General features: G+C 40.2%; 2 protein-coding genes across 4 annotated transcripts in view; one reads left to right on the top strand and one right to left on the bottom strand.

Annotated features, from left to right (window-relative positions):
- Positions 1-300: 300 nt before the first annotated feature.
- Positions 301-1252, top strand: LOC110195038 (olfactory receptor 52M1-like). Its single transcript, XM_020967692.2, is given in 3 exon segments — positions 301-994; positions 997-1110; positions 1113-1252. Coding segments are annotated over 3 exon segments (948 nt in total).
- Positions 1253-12244: 10992 nt separating this feature from the next.
- LOC110195030 (NACHT, LRR and PYD domains-containing protein 3-like) overlaps positions 12245-23723 on the bottom strand; it is a 59846-nt gene continuing 48367 nt past the window's right edge. For all 3 annotated transcript variants that reach the window (XM_020967685.2, XM_020967684.2, XM_020967687.2), the window contains 2 exons: positions 15576-15746; positions 12245-13169 (listed from right to left, as the gene is read on the bottom strand). In XM_020967685.2, the coding sequence (XP_020823344.1) occupies positions 13034-13169; positions 15576-15746 (307 nt within the window). In that variant the 3' untranslated portion in view covers positions 12245-13033. The remainder of the gene's footprint in view (positions 13170-15575; positions 15747-23723) is intronic.

Below are 23723 nucleotides of genomic sequence, written 5' to 3'. Positions count from 1 at the left end.
GAGACACAAAGGCTGTCCCTAATGCATAAATGTTTTGTGTGACATTTGATCCTGGAAGTATTGATATAGGAAAGCAATTAGGCCTGCTACAGAAAAGAAAAACATCATGCCTGCCTTATATTTGTCTCTGTGTAGAGAAGATATGTTTATTCTCTGTATTAAATGATCCCTCCCCCATTTTTTATTATAGCATCTGCCAGCCTACTCTGTATGAAATCAAGACTCAACAATCTGTAGTTTTGGAGGGGAAAACTCCACTGGGGTGGGGTACACATGTGAGTGGGTCCCATCACACCCGCCATGTTCCCCTCTCAAAATGCCTGCTCCACCCCCACCTCTTTCCTGCTGACTGGCATCCCTGGGCTGGAGCCCTTGCACATCTGGCTATCCATCCCCTTTGGCTCCATGTATCTGGTAGCTGTGGTGGGGAACATGACCATCCTGGCAGTGGTGAAAGTAGAACGCAGCCTGCACCAACCCATGTACCTCTTCCTGTGCATGTTGGCTGTCATTGACCTGATCCTGTCCACCTCTACCATGCCCAAGCTGCTGGGTATCTTCTGGTTTGACGCCCGTGACATTGGACTGGATGCTTGCCTGACCCAGATGTTTGTCATTCATTGCTTTGCCACTGTTGAGTCAGGCATCTTCCTGGCCATGGCTTTTGACCGCTATGTGGCCATCTGTGATCCACTGCGCCATACCACTGTGCTCACCCATGGCATGGTGGGCCGCATGGGACTGGCTGCCCTTTTGCGGGGGGTGCTCTACATTAGCCCCTTGCCTCTAATGATCCGTCTGAGACTCCCTCATTACCGAGCCCGGATTATTGCCCATTCCTATTGTGAGCATATGGCAGTGGTGACCCTGGCATGTGGTGAGACAAAAGTCAACAATCTTTATGGCTTGAGCATCGGCTTCTTTGTTCTCACCTTGGACTCACTGGCTATTGCAGCCTCCTATGTGATGATCTTCCAAGCCGTGCTAGGACTGTCCACCCAGAGGCCAGGCTCAAGACCCTGGGGACATGTGGGTCCCATATCTGTGCCATTTTGATCTTCTATATCCCTATTGTAGTCTCTTCCCTTATCCATCGCTTTGGTCATCATGTGCCCCCCATATTCACATCCTGCTGGCCAGTTTCTACCTCCTCATCCCACCTATCCTCAACCCCATTGTCTATGCTGTCTGTACCAAGCAAATTCGTGAGAGGCTTCTACAAATCTTTAAGGCAAGAGTTCATTCCAGGTGATTACGCTAATAATAGAATGCATAGGAATAAGACCACATTTTGAGTGTATTCTCTAACCAGGAGTTTGGAGGTATAATGCCCTTCCTTTTGACAAAATGCTTAATTACCCTAATCCTTTTGTTGTTGTTCAGTCCTGTCTCATTCTTCATGATCCCATTTGGGGTTTTCTTGGCAAAGATAGTGGAGAGGTTTGGCATTTCATTCTCCAGCTCATTTTACAGATGAGGAACTGAGGCAAACAGGGAGAAGAGACTTGCTCAGGGTTACAAAGCTAGTAAGTGTCTGAGGCTGGGTTTGTATTCAGGAAGATGAGTCTCCCTAACTTCAGGCCTAGCACTCTATTCAGTAAGCCACCTAGCTGCTTTTACCCTAAGCTGTTTTTGGGAGTTCTAAACACTTTGAAGTTGATTTACAAAGGAACTTGCAACAACTCTGTCATGTAGATAGTGCATTAACCCCCTTGAGTTCCTTTGGGACTCAATTTCCTCATTATCATCTCTGTTAATGCTATTTGCCTCATTGTACAGTTACATGATTTGCCCAAGACCACATGAGCTCTGGAGTTAGTGATCAGTAGTGCCATATTGCAAATCCACATCTTCAGGCTTCGTCTCCTGTGTTCTTTCCACTAACCACCTGACCTTACCATTAAAGAGCTGACCAGAAGTAAGATGAGCTATGAGTACAAGGCAGTGGGACATCACTGAAGGTCTTCAAATGAAGGCTGGACATTGATTTGTTGGGGATGCTTTGGAGGGAATTTGAATTCTGGGACAGGTTGGACTAGATGATCTCTGAGGTCCCTTCTTGCTCCGAGATTCTGTGATTTTGAAATATTGGGAACTTATTTGGAGCTTAGAGTAGATAACATGGACTCATCTTGACAGCCCAAGTATCACTTTCCCCATCTACAACTTTCAGGCAAAATCTTTGCATTTTAGATATCTTAAAACTTGGAATGCTTTATCTCTCTATAATTAATGTATCACAACCCTATTTTTAAAAGGCAATTCCTTAGTTTGCAGATTTAATGCTAAATACTTTGTATGTTCAGTACATTACTTCATCATTTCTGTCAAGTTCATTAGATAGCTGAACTCAGAGTCAGGAAGACCTGACTCCATAGCTTACCTCAAACTCTTAGTAGTTGTGAGGCCTTGGACAAATCACTTAAACACTATGTAGCGCAAGCAGCTCTCTAGATGTTACTTAGTAAGTCATAAAGAAATTTTGAAAGGGATACAAACATAAAAAAAGAGACAATTCTTGCCCTCAAGGAGTTTACAATCTAATAGGGGAAGATAAGGCACAAAAGGAAGCTGAAAACTAGATGGTGGGAAGGGGGATGGAGAAAGTACCCTACGAAAGTCAGAGATGTCATCAAGTAGTGAAGCTGGGTAAGAAATGAGAAGCTGTTCTGAGCTGAGCTCCTTCCTTAAATGTAGGTTTTGGAGTTCATGGTTTTACCTTCCATTCGCAGGGGCAAGGGGAGAGTGATGAAGAGTTCCCACACTAGGAATTTCCTGCAGTGATAAAAGCATGGTTCCTTCAATTATTATACAATACACAAAAAAGAAACAATACACAAACCAAACAAGAAATGAAATTATAAATAAAGCCATAACATTAAGACTATTTACATTTTTATATTCCAGCATATCTAGGATTCAATCAATGTGAGTACACCCTTCCCCAATGCAAATTGCAAGCTTTCCTCATAGGATCACATATCTAGAAATAGACAAATCAGTTAACAAACATGTATTAAGCACCTAGGCCATATGTGTCAAAAGCTGAGCCCAGACACAAAAATGAAACAGTCACTGCCTTTGAGAAGCTTGTATTCTAAAGAGGAGAGAAAACACATACGTGCATAGGTATATACAAGATAGGTTGAAAAAAATAAACCTAGTAATTTGAGGGTACAGGGCATTAGCAGCCTGAGGGATCAGGAAGGATAATGGTCTTAGAGGTTATCTTGTCCCACCCTAGAGAGGCTAAGTGACTTAACCAATGTCACAAAGATAGTAAGTGGTGGAGCTGGGATTTGAACTCAGGTCCTCTGACTCCAAAGTCATGTGATACCACACAAATTATCTTCGTGAATGTCTATGGCTGAAAAAAAAGAAAAGTTCTTGCTCTGGCAGCCAATCTAGTGGCAAGCAGATTCTTCACAGTGAGGCTTGTCATCTGATCAAGACATACCCTGGGTCACTGGACCCACACCAAATCTTTTCCAGTTTCACTAAGACCTCATGTTCCACTTTCATAGACTTGGAAAACTCGATCACCCATAGACCAGAATGAGGCATCTCATTATGCAGAAGACTTATTGCTATACATATGGACAGAGAGCTGGTCTCGAAGTCAAGAAGACCTGGGTTCAAATGTCATCTTAGACACACAGTGGCTGTGTGACCCTTGGCAAGTCATTGAATTATTCAGTGTTCTAGGCAGCTTTCTAAGACTTGTTGCAGCAAAGGTGCTGACTTGCATTGGTATAGGGTTTCTTTCATCTGGGCATTCCCTGTATCAGTGAAACCTGTGATTTCACTGATATAATCACTTCTAGTTCCTATCCCTGTTTCTGTATAAACTTCAAACAAAGTGTAACAATACCTGAAATTTTGTTGCTTTCATCTGTATACTTGGAGGAAGTTCAAATTCTATGATCCTGGACTATATCACAGTCCACATATGCACTGAATATAACCGCATATAGATATTTTAAAAACCCAGCAATATACTTTGTCTTCCACCTCTATTCCTCTTTACATCCCACACTCCACTTGTTATAGCCATTTATTAGGTATTTATTTACTCTTGGGCCTCTCCCTAGTTTTAGTGGAATTGGTTTTCAGCATTGACCCTGGAGCCATGGAGGTGGGGGGAGAAGGAGAGAATAATCTGCTCCTCTCCAAATGCCAAAACAATCCCAACACAGTGTGTGTGTGTGTGTGTGTGTGTGTGTGTGTGTGTGTGTGTGTGTGTGTGTGTACAAACCCTTGTACATGTTGGGAATCTTTCCTACACAGAGTTGAGGCCCATGGGAGCCCTGGACCCTAGCTGAGGGTAGCAGCTAGAGGAAGAAGAGTAGCTACCAGGTTTGGGGCTGACCCTGAGCATCCTGTCTGATTTCTAAGGTGTATCCAGAGGACTAAGACCCATAGAATGATGGAGTTGAACTTTAGTTGGAGTGTCTCACCCAGGGCCATTACTCAGGAAGCCTTGATGGAAATGGTGTGGTGCCCAGCCTAGCAGCCACTGCAGAACAAAGGACTCTTACTGAGACCAAACAATTCATAGGTACACCAGTCTCACTTCGCATCTGAATATTTCTGCAACAGACATCTACGTGATTGCCTACATCTTTCACCTGACTGCACTACTCTGAGATGTCTCTGACTTTGCCACTATGTCTCAGGAAGCTCATTATTGGGAAAACCCCATCCTCCTGCAAGATTTCATTAACCCTAGTCCTCCACTTCATCACTCTCCCCTTGCTCCTGTGAATGGAAGGTGAAACCATGAACTCCAAAACCTACAGTTAAGGAAGGAGCTCAGCTCAGAACAGCTCCTCATTTCTTACCTGGCTTCACTACTTGGTGACATCCTGACTTTCATAGGGTACTTTCCCTATTCCTCCCTCCCACCATCTAGTTTTCAGATTCTTTTTGTGCTTTATCTTCCCCTATTAGATTGTAAATTCCTTGAGGGCAAGAACTGTCTCTTCATATTTGTATCCCTAGCACTTAGCGCAGTGCCAGGCACTTAACAAATGTTTATTGACTCTTGACTACAGGATAACTTTCAAAATAAAACATTTTTTGGACCTATAGTAAATCAAATTTGGAATACACAAATAAAATATGTGGTCCTTGCACATCCCTGGATATTAATGGTCTAATGTGTGAACACAGTGGCAGAAGCATCTCTGTATATTGGGATTGTGAATTGATGAATTCTGCTGCTTTGATAGATTTTATTTTTTTCCAATTTTATAATTTATTGATTTATCAACAATCACTTCCATATGCTTTTGAGTTGAAAATTTTTCTCCCCCTTCCTCCCCCCCCACCCTCCCCAAGATGGTGCACAATCTGATATAGGCTTCACATTTACATTCCTATTAAACATATTTTCACATTAGTGAAGTTGTAAGTAAAAATTAAAACCAATAGGAGGAACCATCAGAAAGATGAAACAAAACTCAACAGAAGGTAAAAATAAGTGATAGCAATTTGACTTCCATAGTTCTTTCTTTGGATGTGGACAGCATTTTCCATCCTGAGGCCTCTGGAGATGTCTTAGATCCTTGTAATGCTGAGAAGGGTTCAGTTTAACAACACCAGTCATCGCATAACATGGCTGTTATTGTGTACAAAGTCCTCTTGGTTCTGCTCACTTCACTCAGCATCAGACCATATAAGTCTTTCCAGGTTTTTCTGAAGTCAGCCTGTTCATCATTTCTTATAGCACAATAGTATTCCATTACATTCATATACCACAACTTGCTCAGCCATTCCCCAATTGATGGGCATCCTCTCAATTTCCAATTCTTTGCCACCACAAAAAGAGCTGCTATGAATATTTTTGTACATGTGGGTCCTTTTCCATTTGTTTGATCTCTTTGGGATATAGCCCTAGAAGTGCTATTGCTGGATCAAAGGGTATGCACATTTTTGTAGCCCTTTGGGCATAGTTCCAAATTGTTCTCCAAAATGGTTGGATCATTTCACAACTCCACCAACAATGTATTAGTGTTCCAATTTTCCCACATCTTCTCCAACATTTATCATTTTCCTGTTTTGTCATGTTGGCCAATCTGATAGTGTGATGTGGTACCTCAGAGTTGTTTTGATTTGCATTTCTCTAATCAATAACGATTTAGAGCATTTTTTCATATGACTATAGATGGCTTTAATTTCTTCATCTGAGAACTGTTTCATATCCTTTGACCATTTATCAATTGGGGAATGGCTTGTGTTCTTATTTTGTCTTAATTCTCTATATATTTTAGAAATGAGGCCTTTATCAGAGAGACTGGTTGTAAAAATTCTTTCCCAATTTTCTACCTTCCTTCTAATCTTAGCTGCATTGTTTTTGTGCAAAAATTTTTCAATTTAATATAATCAAAATTATCCATTTTGCTTTTCATAATGTTCTCTATCTCCTGTTTGGTCATGAATTCTTCTGTTCTCCATAGATCTGATACGTAAACTATTCCTTGTTCTCCCAGTTTACTTATGGTATCAGCCTTTATATCTAAGTCCTGAACCCATTTTGACTTTATTTTGGTATATGGTGTGAGATTTGGGTCTATGCCTAGTTTCTGCCATACTCTTTTCCAGTTTTCCCAGCAGTTTTTTTCAAAGAGTGGGTTCTTATCCCAGAAGCTGGGGTCTTTGGGTTTATCAAATAATAGATTACTATAGTCATTGACTACTGTGTCTTGCATGTTTAACCTATTCCACTAAGTTTAAATGGGATTTCTCTTTCTATCTCTTGCTGTTGGGCTTTGTTGGTAATATATAGAAATGCTGATGATTTATGTGGGTTTATTTTATAGCCTGCAACTTTGCTAAAGTTGTTTACTATTTCAGGTAGTTTTTTACTAGATTCTCTAGGATTCTCTAAGTATATCATCATGTCATCTGCAAAGAGTGATAGCTTTGTTACTTCTTTGCCTATTCTAATGCCTTCAATTTCTTTTTCTTCTCTTATTGCTAAAGCTAAGGTTTCCAGCATAATATTGACTAACAGTAGTGATAATGGACATCCTTGTTTCACCCCCGATCTTATTGGAAATGCTTCTAGCCTGTCCCCATTATATATATAATGCTTGCTGAAGGTTTTAGATGTATGCTATTTATTATTTTAAGGAAGACTCCATTTATACCTATGCTTTCTAGTGTTTTTAATAGGAATGGGTGTTGTATTTTATCAAGCTTTGATAGATTTTCAACTCCTCATCCAGAATCAGATAACAAGAGAAATTCTGGGTCTAAAATGTCACTTTTCATCAATGGTCCCTCATGCCTGAAATGTTCTTCCTTCTTACTCTTGCCTTCTGGCTTCCCTGATTTCCTTCAAGCCTTAGCTCAGATCACAACTTCTGAAGAATGCTTTCCCTGGCTTGCCTCCCTCTCTCTACCTTCAGGGCTTTCCTGCTGAGGTTACCTTCTATTTACACTGTGTATATCTTCTGTGTGTATGTATGTATCTATATATGTGTGTGTATAAATATATAGAGTTATACATATGTGTGTATATTCATATATATGTAACATCTATATATAATATATACATAACAACTATATATAACTATATATAGGTATATGTATGTCTGTGTATAAAGAGAGGCACAGACGCACACACACAAATGATAATACTTGAATATGTTTGTGATTTGGTTTGCAAGACACTGAAGGAAAAGTTCTCACCTTAGTTTCTAAGTGAACAAAACTCCTAACCTTGGACCCAATTCTAAATCCAATAAAGAGGCACAACATCTATCTAGTTATATAGTTATTTGCATACTGTTCCCCTGCATTAGAATATGAGCTCCTTGAGGTTTCAGAAAGTGTTGTTAACTTACTTGTATCCCAAGTGCTTAGCACAGTGCCTGCCATATAATAAGGATTTAATAAATGCTTGACTGACTCAGCATGAGTGAAGACACTAAACTTGGAATATAAGCATAATTGTCTACTAGCTTCCTGAAGGAGGTGGGAATTGTGGAAGGAATTCTATCCTACCATTTTTTTAGTTCCCTGTTGTTTCTCCTGTTCTGTCCTCTTTCATTCCTCTGGATCTCCCTCTGAGAACAGAGTGAAAGGTGGATTGATGCATTAGCAACATGAGCAAACCCATTGCTGTGGTTGGCCTGGCCTGAAGCTCCACATCCTTGCTTCTACAAAACTGAGGAAAAGACTTCAAAGGTAAACCATGACCTTAATAGTTACCCATTGATCTAATTAACATCTGAACTAAAGGAAAATAAATCACTCTGTTCTTTCCCAGGTGATCAATCAAGGACTCAGGATAGGCAAAGTCTGATGAAAAGCAATTCTGTGACCTCTTCCCTTTCTCTCAGGAATCCCCTGGTTTGAGAGAGAGAAACAGCCCCTGTACTAAGTGAGCCCATAATCTGAGGAGAGGAAAGACTCTCTCTTGAGCAGATGTTTTACCAATTGTACAGCAGCATGCTTGAAGCTCTTACTCCTTTGGTGAGTTGGGAGCCTCCTGAGAGAAAGGTCCTTGAACTGTGAAATGAGATGTACCTTTGTTTGGTCTAGCTGCCCCTTTGGGCCAGTGGCAGGCCTACATTTGGACTTCATTGTGGTGCCAGTCTAGTACCCTTGCAAACCCTGCATTGGAACCATGAACTGATGAGAATGGTAGCATTGGCCATGGAGAAGGGGGGACCCATTTAAGAAAAAGGCAGGGGGCGGAGCCAAGATGGCAGAGTGAAAGCAGCAACTTGCTTGAGCTCTCCCCCAAACCCCTCCAAATACCTATAAAAAATGTCTCCACACAAATTCTAAAGCAGTAGAATCCACAAAAAGACAGAGTGAAACAAATTTCCAGCCCAAGACAACCTGGATGATTGATCAGAAAGGTATATCCCGCCAGGCTGGGAACAGAGAGCAGCGCAGTGTGCAGGCTGCAGCGAACCTGGAGCGGGCTTCAGAGAACTGAATCGTGAGCAGCTGTGGGGGTTTCTAGACTCCTCAATCCATGAATGTCAAAGACAACTTAGAAGGTCACTGGGAAAAGTCTGTTTCTGCGGTGCTCAGAGAGGAAGGCAGGGTCTCAGATCCAGGTCCCCAAGAACATGGCCCTGGGATGGGCAGCTGCTTCCCAAGCTTCTGACCCACAGACTGAGGGGGAATCGAGTGGCTGATCAGAGGGGGATTGCAGGGACCTCTCTGCTGGTGCTGAGGCAGGAATCTCTTGCTTTGCCTGTGCTTGGATCTAGGTCACAGTTCTAGACAGGGGTCCTGGGGTGAGGAGGAGCACTGGCATGGTGCAGCTTATAGTGGCTGTGGAGAGAAAACCTTCCTCACAGTTCCAGGAGAGAAAGGAGTGCTTGTGGTCACTAACAGACCACAGCACAGGCCAGGAAAGGAGTAAACACCTTGCCCCTTATCACACCACCTTGCAAGAACTGAAAATTTATGGGTCCCTACAAGTACCTCTGAAAATAGCTATATAAACCCCTGAAGCTTGGGACAGTACATTCTCCACATTGGAAGCACACTCTTACCTTAACAAAGAGTTTAAAACTCAAGTAATTGGCTGGGATCATGAGCAAGCAGCAAAAAGAGTCAGACTATATTATCTTACTTTGGTGACAAAGAAGATCAAAATATACAACCAGAAGAAGACAACAAAGTCAGAGCTCTGACATCCAAAGCCTCCAAGAAAAATATGAATCAGTCCCAGGCCTTGGAAGAGCTCAAAAGGGATTTTGAGAAGCAAGTAAGAGAAGTAGAGGAAAAACTGGGAAGAGAAATGAGAGTGATGCAAGAAAATCATGAAAAACAAGTCAACAGCTTGCTAAAGGAGACCCAAAAAAATACTGAAGAAAATAACACCTTAAAAAATAGCCTAACCCAAATGGCAAAAGAGGTCCAAAAAGCCAATGAGGAGAAAATGCCCTAAAAAAAAAATTGGCCAAATGGAAAAGGAAGTCCAAAAGATTACTGAAGAAAATACTTCCTTAAAAATTAGAATAGAGCAATTGGAAGCTAGTGACTTTATGAGAAATCAAGACACTGTAAAACAAATCCAAAAGAATGAAAAAATAGAACAATGTGAAATATCTCATTGGAAAAACAACTGACCTGGAAAATAGATCCAGGAGAGAGAATTTTAAAATTATTGGACTATCTGAAAGCCATGATCAAAAAAAGAGCCTAGACATCATCTTTCAAGAAATTATCAAGGAAAACTGCCCTGATATAGTAGAACCAGAGGGCAAAATAGAAACTGAAAGAATCCAAAGATCTCCTCCTGAAAGAGATCCCCAAAGGAAAACTCCTAGGAATATTGTAGCCAAATTCCAGAGTTCCCAGGTCAAGGAGAAAATATTACAAGCTGCCAGAAGAAACAATTCAAGTACTGTGGAAACACAATCAGGATAACACAAGATTTGGCAGCTTCTACATTAAAGGACCGCAGGGCATGGAATATAATATTCCGGAGGGCAAAGGAGATAGGATTACAACCAAGAATCACCTACCCAGCAAAACTGAGTATAATCCTTCAGGGAAAAAATGGTCATTCAGTGAAATAGAGGACTTTCAAGCATTCTTGATGAAAAGACCAGAGCTGAATAGAAAATTTGACTTTCAAATACAAGACTCAATGGAACACGAAGAGGTAAACAGGAAAGAGAAATCATAAGAGACTTATTAAGGTTGAACTGTTTATATTCCTGCATGGAAAGATGATATTTATAACTCATGAGACCTTTATCAGTATTAGGGTAGGTGGAGGAAAAAAATTATATGTATGTATAGATAGTAGATAGATAGTAGATAGATAGATAGATAGATAGATAGATAGATAGATAGATAGATAGATAGATAGATAGATAGAGGGCACAGGGTGAGTTGAAGATTAAGGGGTCATATCTGGAGAATAAAATTAAGGGATGAGAGAGGATCATATTTGGAGAAGAAGAAAGGGAGAGGTAGAATGGGGTAAATTACTCATAAAAAAAAGAAAGAAAATGCTCTTACAGTGGAGGGGAAATGGGGAAGGTGAGAGGAAATGAGTGAATCTTATTCTCATAGGATTTCACTTAAGGAGGGAATAACATACACATTCAATTGGGTAAGGAAATCTGTCTTACCCTAGGAAAATAGGGGGAGAAGGGGACAAGAGAGCAGGGGGATGATAGAAGGAGGGCAGATTGGGAAAGGGGGTAATCAGAAGCAAATACTTCTGAGGAGGGAGAGGGTCAAAAGAAAGAATAGAATAAATGGGATGGCAGGATAGGATTAAGGGAAATAGAGTTAGTTTTTCACAACATGTCTACTATGGAAGTGTTTTGCATAACTGCACATGTATAACCTATATTGAGTTGCTTGCCTTTTCAATGAGGGTGGTTGGGGAGGGAGGAAGGGAGAAGAATTGAAACCTAAAGTTTTAAAAGCATATGTTCAAAAAAATGTTTTCACATGCTACTGGGAAATAAGAAATACAGGAAATGGGGTACAGAAGTCTGTCCTGACCTATAGGAACATAGAAGGGGAAGGGGATAAGAGAAGGGGGAAAGAGATAGAAGAGAGGACAGACTAGAGGAAGGGATATTCAGAACGAATGCCATCTTGGGGTGGGAGGAGGGGTGAGATGGGGTGAAAATTTGGAACTCAAAATCTTGTGGAAGTAAATATTGAAAACTGAAAATAAATAAATTTGTATTAAAAAAATAAAAAGAAAAAGGTAGTAGGGGCTTATTGGAGGGGAACAGACTGGTCTCTGAAGAAAAAATGACTCTCCAGTTGAGTTGGCATCAATCTCTAAGGTAACTCAGTTTTTTGATTCCATATCCAATCTCAAAACCTACATAGAGAAGCTTATTATAATATCATTCTCATACATGAATGCCTCCCCCTCCCCCGCTTTGGATTTTTCTGTGTTCATCGTGACTAACTACATGCACAGTTCCACCGAGGTTGAGACCTCTCCTCCATTACCTAACCACTGAACAAACCCCTCCCTGCCATTTTAATTTTCATAATTTCTGTTTTATAATCAGCATCATTTTACTATAAAATTGCCTGTCTTGTCATACTAAGTTGCTGGTTCCTCTTGGAACTCAACCCATTAGAGATGTCATTCCCAATAAACACTGTCACTTGGACTGGAGGTAGTGTTTGAATTCTTTGAGATGGTCCCACCACAGCAATCCAAGAAACCACATCATTTTTGGTATTCCTGTGTAAGAGACAACGCATCTTATCAAGAACTCAAACGACATACTGCTGAAGCTAGTTTATTTGGGGTCTCTCAAGATCGGGTGTACAACAAGTAGCCACACCCTAAGCATAGCCTTTTATTCCCTGTCCCAAAACACAAGTCCGTTTCCCCATTGGCCGGGTACTACAGAGGTTACAGCCTATCCAAACTGCCTAATTCCCTAAAAGGAAGATATTGAAGACAAAGAGAAATTTGGCAACAATAAGTTTCAGAGGGTGATGTATAAAGTGGAGGACAGAGGTAGACTTGAGTGGGGGCAGGGCTAGGATGGGAAGGAGGGCTGAGAATAAAGTCTCCACTGGGGAGGGGCATTCCAAATCAGCAAAAGGAATCTGAACAATAGGGATAAAGGGAGTGGGAGGTAGGAATGTGCTGCCACAGGACAAGAGGGGCACCTATTGATCAGAATATTATATAGATCAGAGTAAAGGCAGGAAGGTTCTTAGGGATAGTGCTCCAGAGCCCCTGCAGTGGAGGCCTCTAATCTCAGGCAACCTGTGGCTTGGAATGGTGGTTTTTATTAAGTCTTCAGTAGCAGAAGTAGTCCTTTGTGTTTCTTCCTTATCCAACTAGGGAAAGGTGAGTGGAAGAGACTTTCTCAATATTAATGGCAATAGGGAGGGCTCTGCAGTGCAGGAGATTTCTAATTCCAGGCAGCCCATGCCTAGACAGTCGGACTTCCTGAGAGAGCACCAAGTTCAATGATCTTATATTATGGATAAAAAAATGGAAGCTTGCAAAGCTAAAGTGACTTATTCAAAGTCACTTAGTCAGAGAAAAGAGCCAGGGCTAGACCGTGTCTTCAGCATCCCAGTCAAAGAATTCTGCTTTATGATATTCTTCCCAAGTGATGTGAAAAGATGTTCTTGCTTGTAGGCTAGTCAATGCTCTCTCTGATTCTTCACTTAAGTAGTCTTGCCAGAAGCTGTGAAAATACAAATATTTTGTACAATCTTTTGCTGAGTTTCTTTTGTAACTCTGATGCCTGTGCCCTCCATCAAGTACATTCTTCTAGTCACTTCTGCCTCCCACCCTTTCTTCCCTTTTTTGGCATCTGTGACTGTAAATGTGTACGACAGTGTGTGTGTGTATGTGTGTGTGTGTGTGTGTGTGTGTGTGTGTGTGTGTGTGTAGAAGCTACTCTAGGATGGTTTTTAAAAACACATTAGTTATATCTGAAATAGGTTTAAGATTTGCCCTTCCAATGTCCTCCTCATGACTGGCTCAGTGACAGTCAGGAGAAGACCTTGTCTGCACGGACTTCATCAGGGGCAGTTCCAGCACAGGCTGGGCAGAATCTCCCTTCACAATCAGAGTCAAGACAGATGGTTGGTACTATGCCTGGGTTTAAAAAAAAGCTAAGTGCGCAAATACCGGAGGGGGAAAACATGGCTATACACAACAGTTCATATGAAAAACATCTTGGTTTACAAGTCATTATGAATCAGTAGTGTGATAAATCAGACAAAGCAGCCAGGGTGAATTTTGGCTTCATTAAGAGAAGCATAGGATACAAAAGGAGGAATGGTTAGTCCTTCTACACTTTGGCCTGGTCAAGCCAGGGCTGGATCATTGTATACTATCGGCAGAGGGGGCACGGGCTCATTTTAGAACAGACACTGAGAAGTGAAGGATGATCATAGGAGGGTAATCAGGAGAGAGAGGTGGGGGGGAGCAGGGCAGGAATAAGGACGGAAAGAAACGAGCAATTTTTAAGAGCCACTATGTGCCAGGCACTGTGTTAGGCATTTTACAAATATTAATCTCATTTAATCCTCAAAACAACTCTGGGAAGTAGGTGCTATTGGTCTCCCCACTTCACAGCTAAGGAAACTGAGACACACAGAGCTTAATTGACTTGCGCCTGGATCACACAGCTAAAAAGTATCTGAGGCCATATTCAAATTCAGGTCTGTTCTTGACTCCTATCCATATGCCACCTAGTGGCCTCCTTGACAGTACTGTGTTGGGGAAGCGGGAGGAAGGCAGGGATATGCTAGCTGAATGAATTTCAGTATTTGAAGGCTGTGCATGGGAGGGTTTCACATTTTTGGTTTCGTTTTTATTGTTCTGTGGGTGGGGAGGCAGTGGGAGAAATAATAAATGATGGTAAAAATAAATTTAATCTATCTTATCTATTTATCTATCTATCAAGCGATCCTTCATTTGAGCTTATAAGTAATAGAGAAATCAAGCTCAAATAGAAATGAATTCCTGAAGGCCATATACTGAACTAGAAAATGACAAATTAACATTGTCTATGTTGTATTATATTTTTTATTTATTTCATTAAATATTGCCATCTCACTCTGCTTGGGCCACCCTGGGAAGTATTTTGGCCACAAGTTTGGCCCCTCTGGACTAGATGAAATGGAGAAGGTTTGGGCTTCACATGGGAGTGCTATTACGGCAGTTGTCCTCTACAATTCCCTCTATGCTCCTCTTCCAGGGTTGCTCAGCCTCCTCACACTAGACATACAGACACTTCTTTTATGAAAAGAAACAGGAGGGAACTGAGGAATAGGTCTCAGATGAAGGGGATGGACTAAAAGAAGGCAAGATTTGTCATTGGGCTTGACAAAAGGAAGTGGACTCTCTTTGGAGCAAACCACCACTGGCAGAACCAAGTGACCAGGGGAAGGCTCCCCTCGCCAAAACATCCTGAGGGAATGAAAATGTCTTAGAATCAGACTGGTGACACTGTATCAGACTGGCTGACTCTGAGGTCCCTTGCTATTTTCCATGTTAGTAGCTCTTTTGTGGTTCCGCTAAAGAACTGGAAACTAAAAGGACATCCATGAAATAAGGAATAGCCCAACAAGTTATGGTATAGTAATGTGATGAAATATTGTTGTATTTGAAGAAATAATGAAGGGGATGGTTTCAGAGAAATCTGGGAAGACTTGTATGAACCAATTTGAGTGAAATAAGCAGAACCAGGAAAACAGTTTAGACAATGACAACATGTACAATGAGAATTGTAAAAACAAACAACTCTAATCAGCATAATGATTCACCACAATTCCAAAAGACTCATGATGAAGCATACTACCTACCTCCTAACAGAGAAGGTGATGGACTCAGGATGCTGATTGAGATGCATTTTTTGGACTAGGCTAACATGGGGATTTGTTTTGTTTGCCTATGTATATTTGCTACAAAAGTTTTATTTTTCTCCCTTTTTTTTTCAAATTTACAGGGGAAGGGGAGTGACAAAGAGGTGTTATTTTTAATTGAAAAAAAGGTTTTTTTTCCTCCTATTTGTTCTTCTTACTTCCTTTTTGCCCTAATGCCTAGGAAACATTCTAGAAAGGAAAATTGGGAGACTCACTTTAGTGTTTGTAGTTTAACAGTCTGCTTTTCCAAGGCCTCACACAGCAGCTTCATTCCTTCATCACGAAAAAAATTAGAACTCAGGTCCAACATCTTTAGGTTCTCATTGCTACACATAACAGGGAGGAGATCCTGAACACCAGTAGCAGTGAGATTACATTGGATCAACCTAAAAAGAGAAAGACAACCAAAGCAGAAATGACAATTAAATGTCTCTGGGAGCCATTCATTTCCTGACTTTTTGTGTGAAGGGGATCAAATCTACAGCCCCTTTAGAACCAAACACTCAGAAAACACACACACACACACACACACACACACACACACACACACACAGAGCTTTGTTTTTCTTTTCCCCAAAAGGGGAGGGGAGGAAGGTGGTCACTGGAGAATAAGGATTAGATAATGAATGGAAAAAGGAAAAAAAACAGAGAAAAGAACAGAAGGAAGGCTGGAAAGAAACATAAACAGGACACTTGTGAAAGCTACAGACTGATCTCATATATTTAAAAATAAAACCAAGCTCTACATAACAGAGATCTATAATTTCATGCATAATTCTCTTTTGTCTGTTCTACTATATACAATAAAAGTCCATTCTCCTTAGTGTTTGTTAAGTTCAGAATTTAAAAAAAAAATTTAGGCTAGAATGGAAATGACAGGTTTTTGGTTTTTTCTTTTTAATGGGCCTTTCCAGAAAAGTTAATGAGCAAACAAGGGATAGAGAGGATCAAAAAAAGTTTTAATGGTAAATTTTGATTAAATAAAATTAAAGATTTTTCATAAACAAAACCAATGCAGCTAAAATTAGAAGAAAAACAAGTTAATGGGGGAAAGAATCTTTGGATCAAGTTTCTCTGATAAAGGTCACATGTCCAAGTTTATAAGAAACTAATTTAAATTTATGAGACTAAGAGCCATTATTCAATAGATAAATGATCAAAGGATATGAACAGGCAATTAAAAAATAACAAAATCTTTGTTTTCTCCCAATCACACATAAAAATAATTTTAAAATTTTCTTAAAATTTTGAGTTCAAAATTCTATCCTTCCTTCCCTTCCTTCCTGCCTCCCTGAGCCAGTAGGATATCTGATATAGGTTATATGTATGTAATCATGTAAAACAGTTCCACATTAGTCATTTTGTCCAAGAAGACAAGAAAGAAAAGAAGGAAGGAAGGAAGGAAGGAAGGGAGGAAGGGAGGGAGGGAGGAAGGGAGGGAGGAGGGAGGGAGAATGTGAAAAAATAGCATGCTTCAGTCTGTATTCAGATATCAGTTCTTTCTCTGGAGGCAGCATTTTTCATTGAGTCCTGTGGGATTGTCTGGATCATTGTATTGCTTAGAATAGCCAAGTCATTTACAATTCTTCATCACACAATATTGCTGTTACTGTATTCAATGTTCTCTTGGGTCTACTCACTTCACTTTGTATCAGTTTATGTACGTCTTTCCAAGTTTTTCTGAAATTATCCTGCTTGTTATTTCTTATAGCACAATAACATTCCATTATAATCATATAACATAACTTGTTCACCCATTCCCCAATTGATGGGCATCCCCTCAATTTCCAATTCTTAGCTACCACAAAAAGAGCTGCCATACATATTTTTGTACAAGTAGGTGCTTTCCCATTTTTTAAATCTCTTTGGGATACAGACCTAGCAGTGCTATTGTTGGAACAAAGGGCACGCACATTTTTATAGTCCTTTGGGCACATGAACAGGCAATTTTTAAAAAGAGAAATGCAAGCCATCAACAATCATAAGAAAAAATATCATAAATTAATAATAATTAGGGAAATGTAAATTAAAGCAACTCAAAGTCCCATTTCATAATCTTCAGACAAACAGAGACGACAAAAGAGAAGAACAAGGAATAATGAAGAAGCTATGGCAAAAAAGGCACAGTAATTCATTGTTAGTGGGGTTGTGAATTGGTCTAGATATTCTGGAAAGGAATTTAATTTCCTGGAATGCCAAGAACATTACCAAATTGTGTATACCCTTTGACCCAGCTATACCATTGAAAGAAATGAGTCATCGAGGATCCCTATTCAAACTCTAGTCTATATTAGTTCATTATGATTTTATAAGGAGTAGTGATTGTTAGAAATTATTTTAATATATTCATCTAGCAATATGTATCTAGTCAATCACCTAGTAACAGGTATAAGAATAAGCAATGTATTAATCCATACTTTGTACAAGTCACATGAGAATATAGATTCTATATTGGGCCTCAAACTTTAATGTAACATTCATTATTTGGTTTACCAGCTGTGGAACTCACTTGTACAACCACAAGAATGCTGACACAGATATCTCCATCCTGTTTTGCTCAAATTCAGTGACTAAACCAAGCATGGGTAGTGGCATGGTACAGAAATTCCCTCTTCCCCCTTCCCCTGATATGTTCTTGGAGTGTATGTATAGCTTGTACCATCTCCTCTTGCCTAACCTAAGAAGGAACCCACTCATTTTGTGACCACCTAGTCAATGGAGATATCCCTTGATTCACCCAACTCATGACCCTGCTGACATATCATATTTGCTTGTTTTGGCTTATGTGTCATATGTCAACCAATGAGATTCTGTATTTTACCATGCCTCTTTTGTATATTTGGGTATCAAACTCTATAAATACAAGGTCCTAGAAGAAGTGGGCATCTGAGATTGTGAGGAAGATCTGAGGTCCCCTAGATTAGAGGGTATCACGGACCCTTTAAGAAACTGCTATTGGCTCAGAGCTTTGCCTTTATAGGTTGGACAATTTTAATTCCCCTCACCACTATTAGTCTTATACACCAAAGAAATGAAAGAAAGAAGAAAATGAGTTTTATGTACAATATTTATAGCAACTTTTCCTGTTATAGCCCAAAATTGGAAACCAAAGGGGTATTCTATTGGGGAGCAGTGAAACAAGTTGTGGTGTATGAATGTAATGGAATATTGTGCCATAAGATATGATGAAATGGATAGTTTCAGAGGACACTGGGAAGATCTCTATACAGGGTGGGAAATGAGCAGAACAAGATCAATCTATACAATAACAACATTTTAGAGAAAAATAACTGTGAAAGACATTAGAACTCTTAATGACACAATGATACATGAGTCCAAAATAATGATGATGAAACTGACCACCCATCTTCTGACAAAGAGATGATGAACTTGAACTTCTGGGGGATAACCTCCTCTTTCCATATAACCCAGAAAATTTCAATTAGCTTTTGTATAAGTAATGGACCCCCACTTTGTAAATTTCAGCTGGAATAGGATCATCACCACGTTCTTTGTCACAGGAGAGGAGCCTAATGGCATTCAAAACCTCTTCTTTGGTTAGAAAGTTGGCTAGAGAGGGGTTGATTTCACCTGTGGTAAATGGTCAGTAATTTCAGCATTGATTGGTTATGGTCTGTTGAGAATACTATGGAAGTGTTCAACCCATCTCTCTAGGATCATGTCCTTATCACTAATAATGTGGCTCCGTTAGCACTGAGTAGTTGAGACGCACCATACATCTTTGGCCCATAAATAGCCTTCAGAGCATCATAAAAGTCCTTTTGATTTTATTATCAGTGTAAAACTGAATTTCATGTATCTTCTTACTGAGCCAAGAATCCTGCATTTCTCTAAGCTTCTCTTGTACTTTACTTTTGATGGAGTTAATGCTGCCTTCTTAGAGAAAGATGAATTTTCCCACTTGTAAACCCTGTAGAGTTCTCATACATATTTTTGTACAAGTAGGTGCTTTCCCATTTTTTTTAATCTCTTTGGGATACAGACCTCTGTATGAGAACATTGAATACAGTAACAACAATATTGTGTGATGAAGAATTGTAAATGACTTGGCTATTCTAAGCAATACAATGATCCAAGACAATCCCACAGGACTCACAATGAAAAATGCTGCCTCCAGAGAAAGAACTGATATCTGAATACAGACTGAAGCATGCTATTTTTTCACATTCTTCCTCCCTCCCTCCCTCCCTCCCTCCCTCCCTTCCTTCCTTCCTTCCTTCCTTCCTTCCTTCCTTCCTTCCTTCCTTCCTTCCTTCCTTCCTTCCTTCTTTCCTTCCTTCCTTCTTTTCCTTCTTGTCTTCTTGGACAAAATAACTAATATGGAACTGCTTTACGTGATCACATACATATAACCTATATCAGATATCTTACTGGCTTAGGGAGGCAGGAAGGAAGGGAAGGAAGGATAGAATTTTGAACTCAGCTTCTGAGTTTACAGCTTCTGAATTTCCCCATCATTTTCGTCAAACCAATTTTGATGTTTATCAGTGTTCTGAACCAGATGAATAAATGTAGTGCTGTACACCAAATCTCTGAAAGCTGTCCATTCCTTTTCTGCTCCACTGTTGCTAACTGTGTATTGACTCAACTTTCCCTCCAAGTTAGCAACTGACTGCTCCCACTCAGAGAAGCACTCTAATCTGTTGACATAGTATCTTATGGTGCTTATCTTACCTTGGGGCTGCTGCTTTTGTTGAATGAAAATATTTAGCTTGGAAAGGATAAGTCTATAGTCAGTCCAGCACTCTGCGGCAACACATTGCTTTTGTCACTCTTACATCTTGTCAGAATCTTTTCCTTATAGTGACACAGTCTATTAAATACCAATGTTTGCTGTGAGGGTATGTCCACAAAGTTTTATTATTGCATTTAGGTAAATGGAAGACAGTATTGGTGATGAGAAGGTCATGAGATGCACAAATCTTCAGTAGTAAGTGACCATTGCTATCGCTATTTCTAACTCCATTCCTCCCAAGGACTCTCTGCCATATCTAGTAGTTTGTGCCTACTTTAGCATTTTTTCTTAACTCATCAGATTTCTTCATGGTGCTAGCATAGGAATTGATGATGGTGGTGTGGCACTTTCTTGCAAGTGGCAATCGAATTGTCATGAGTCTGTGGTTCCTTCTTTTGGGACACATACAAGCTTGTTTACTAGATTAGTTTGACTGTAAACCAATGCCAACTTCCTGGTGTTCCGCATCACCAGAGCTACTCCAGAAAAATATGTATCCAGCACCGACTTTGGTAAGCTGGCCTTCATTTGCCAACTTCATTTCACTCAGGGCCACTATTTGGATATGATACCTGCTGAGTTCTCTGGCAACAAGAGCTGTTTGTCTCTTAGGTCAACTGGATTTTGTGTTCTCCGTAAGTGCACACATATTCCATGTACTAATGGCAAGTGAAATCATATTTGCAGAGCTTTTTGTGCATTTTTTTTTGTTTCAACCACAGGGTGAGTTCCCTACCTGCTGCAGTAACAGGACAGGGCTGGATAAGCAGACAATTTTTGGAGCACTTTTCTAGTCCTTCCTCACACTAGTGAGGCTGCTCAGATACCCTGGGGACTGCTGCATCCCACTGCTGCTTCCAGTGAGAAGACCACCCTATGGCCTGGGCTGCCTGTGCGCAGGGTTGTGACTACAGCTCCCAGTACATCTGCACCTGCTGCTTCATCACTTGTCTGTCACCACAGGACTTTGGGATAGGGTAAAAATGGTAAAATGGTATAGTTGACATCTTTTGATTCATGCATAAATTGGATTTGAGGCAGAGTTGTGCAGTCATCAGCCTCACTCTCTCTTCCATAGTTGTCACAGTCCAGTAGCAGGACAGAGTCAAGACAACTGGTGATGATTTGAGATGCAGTGAATGAGCTTGGTGTCTTTGATGTCTAACCAAGCTCTAAGTGCTCCATAATGCCTACTTCACCTACCTTCATGGCCACAGGAACAAACTGTTCTCATCTGCTCATTCTACCAGTGCTTGGGATAGACATCCCCCACCAAATGGTTTGAAACCCCTTGGTTACCCACAACCCAGTTTTGCTGTCTGCTGAAACAGTTTATCAGGGTGTGGTCACTCAGTATGCTACTGCTTTTTGGAGCCACAGGTGAGATTTAAATGAATCTTGTATCGTTTTCTTATTAATCTTATTTACAAGTACTTGATTTTGCTCTGTAACTGTTTTTGTCCTATAACTGCTTAAGTCATGGTTCTTTGTCTCTGAACATTGTTCAGAGTTCAGCTGGCCTGTTATGGGTTAAATTTTAAAATCTATCTATTCTTGCCTTGAGAAATTTTGCTAACCTTGGGATATGTGTGCGAACAGAAAGGGAATTGGGCCTGATATCTTTACTCCACTAAACTATACTTCGAGAATATCTGGTTTGCTGCCCAAGGGCCACTATCTCACACCTGGACTTAAATAATGATCAGTTCTTAGTTTCATGAGAGAAAAAGCGGGGGGGGGGGGGTCATTGCTGTCTCTCATTACCAAGCCCAACCAATCACATTGTTTCCTGCACCTCAGCTCTGTAATCAATCATGTTGCCCTCAATCCCATGATGTCATCTACTAATGTTCTGTTCTTTGTGCTGTACTCCACAAAACTTATAGAAGGGGAAATGTACTCTGGCTCAGAGTCTTTGGCATTAATGAAATCAATCCATTGACCCATTTATTGACAAGTAGCAGGTCCCAGCTAATAAATGTTACCTTGCTTGGAGATCTACCTCACTTTATCCTTCTGTTAAAATTCAAATGCAACAAAATGAAGGTTATAACAGAGGATGAAAACCAAAGAATAACCCTGTAATTACATGGCAGGAGTATTAAACTTCAAAATGAGTTTAGGTCAATGAAAAAGAGTATGTGTGTATGCGTGTCTGTGTGTTTAAAGCTATAATGGAGATGAGGAAGAATAAGGCCAAGAGAGAAGCATGAGGTTCTATGGAAGTATTCAACCCATCTCTCCAGCATTATGTCCTTATCACTAATTAATGTGGCTCCATTAGCACTGAGTAGTTGAGATGCACCATATACCTTTGGCCCATAAACAGTCTTCAGTGCTTTTGATTTTATAATCAGTGTAATAATGATACACTTGTTCTGCCTCAGAAGATATAAGTAGGTACAGTTATAAAGGGCAATTTAAGTCAAATATAAGGAAAAACTTCCTAGCAATTAGTGCTCCTCAAAAGAGAAATAGGCCAGGGCAGCTAGGCGGCACAGTGGATAGAGCACCAGCCCTGAATTCAAATCCAGCCTCAGACCAAACACTTGACACTTACTAGCTAGTCACTTAACCTCTATTGCTTAAAAAGAAATTTAAGAAAAAAAAGAGAAATGGGCTCCTTTGAAAGGAAGTTGGCTTCCCCTTGTTGGAAATATTTAAGCAAATGCTGTATAATCACTTGTCTATTTCATAATGGGTATAATTCTGGAGAATGGGTTGGACTACATGGTCACTGAAGTCCCATCCAACTCTCAAATTATGAGAAAATCTCAGGTCTTTGTACTGCATATTATAAAATACAGATTTCTAAGGTCATAGTGAGTAAAGGCAAGCTGTGGAGTCACGAATGGGAATAAATGCAAGTGATATCCAGGGAGATGAGCTGGAATGGAAGAAGAGAGATAAGCTTAGGTTATGACAAGGGCTCACTGGGGGTGAGAGAAGAATTAGAAAAACAGGAAGTTGGATATCAAATTGCAGATCTTCAATGATGTCTTAGTGACTAGAGACCTCAACCCCCTAGATATTTTCTGGGGATCTCTCTGGGCCAGAAGCACAAGATTCGATAAATTCCAGGTTAGCATTAATGACAATTTCATTTTCCAAAAGAGAAGAGGGATAAATAACAATGAGTGTTAAAATTTTGAGTGCCGGGAACCTCAGAATAAATATTCAGCCTTCCAGTTGTCTCCAATTTCAGAATGAATCAAAACTGTGGTCTGGACAGCCAGCCAAAACCTACACAGGTTAGTGAAGAAAAAGCTAATGTGAAATTAGGCTGCATTAAGAGAAATCTAGTGCTTGGAAAGAATGTGGAGAGTTTTTCAAAATTTGGTCTTGGTCAGATTACAATAGCATTGTTATATTCAGTTCTGAATGCTTCATCTTAGGAAGGATATTGACACACTACAGCAAGTCCAACAGGGTAACAAATAACTGGCATAGTAAACAAACTGGACTTCTTGCTATGGGAGGATAAACTGAAGGAGCAGGGGATGTTTTGATGTTTTGACTGGAGAAAAGACTTGGGGGAGACATGACAGCTGTCTTCAAGAATCTAAGGTGTGTCATTTAGAATTGGGATTACAGTATATATATTCTG

This window comes from Phascolarctos cinereus, unplaced genomic scaffold (genome assembly GCF_003287225.1).
Source record: "Phascolarctos cinereus isolate Bilbo 61053 unplaced genomic scaffold, phaCin_HiC Scaffold_726;HRSCAF=1367, whole genome shotgun sequence".
In the NCBI taxonomy this organism is placed as follows: Eukaryota; Metazoa; Chordata; class Mammalia; order Diprotodontia; family Phascolarctidae; genus Phascolarctos; species Phascolarctos cinereus.
Note: the sequence above shows the minus strand (reverse complement) of the source record. Positions and strands in the feature narration are given on the sequence as shown.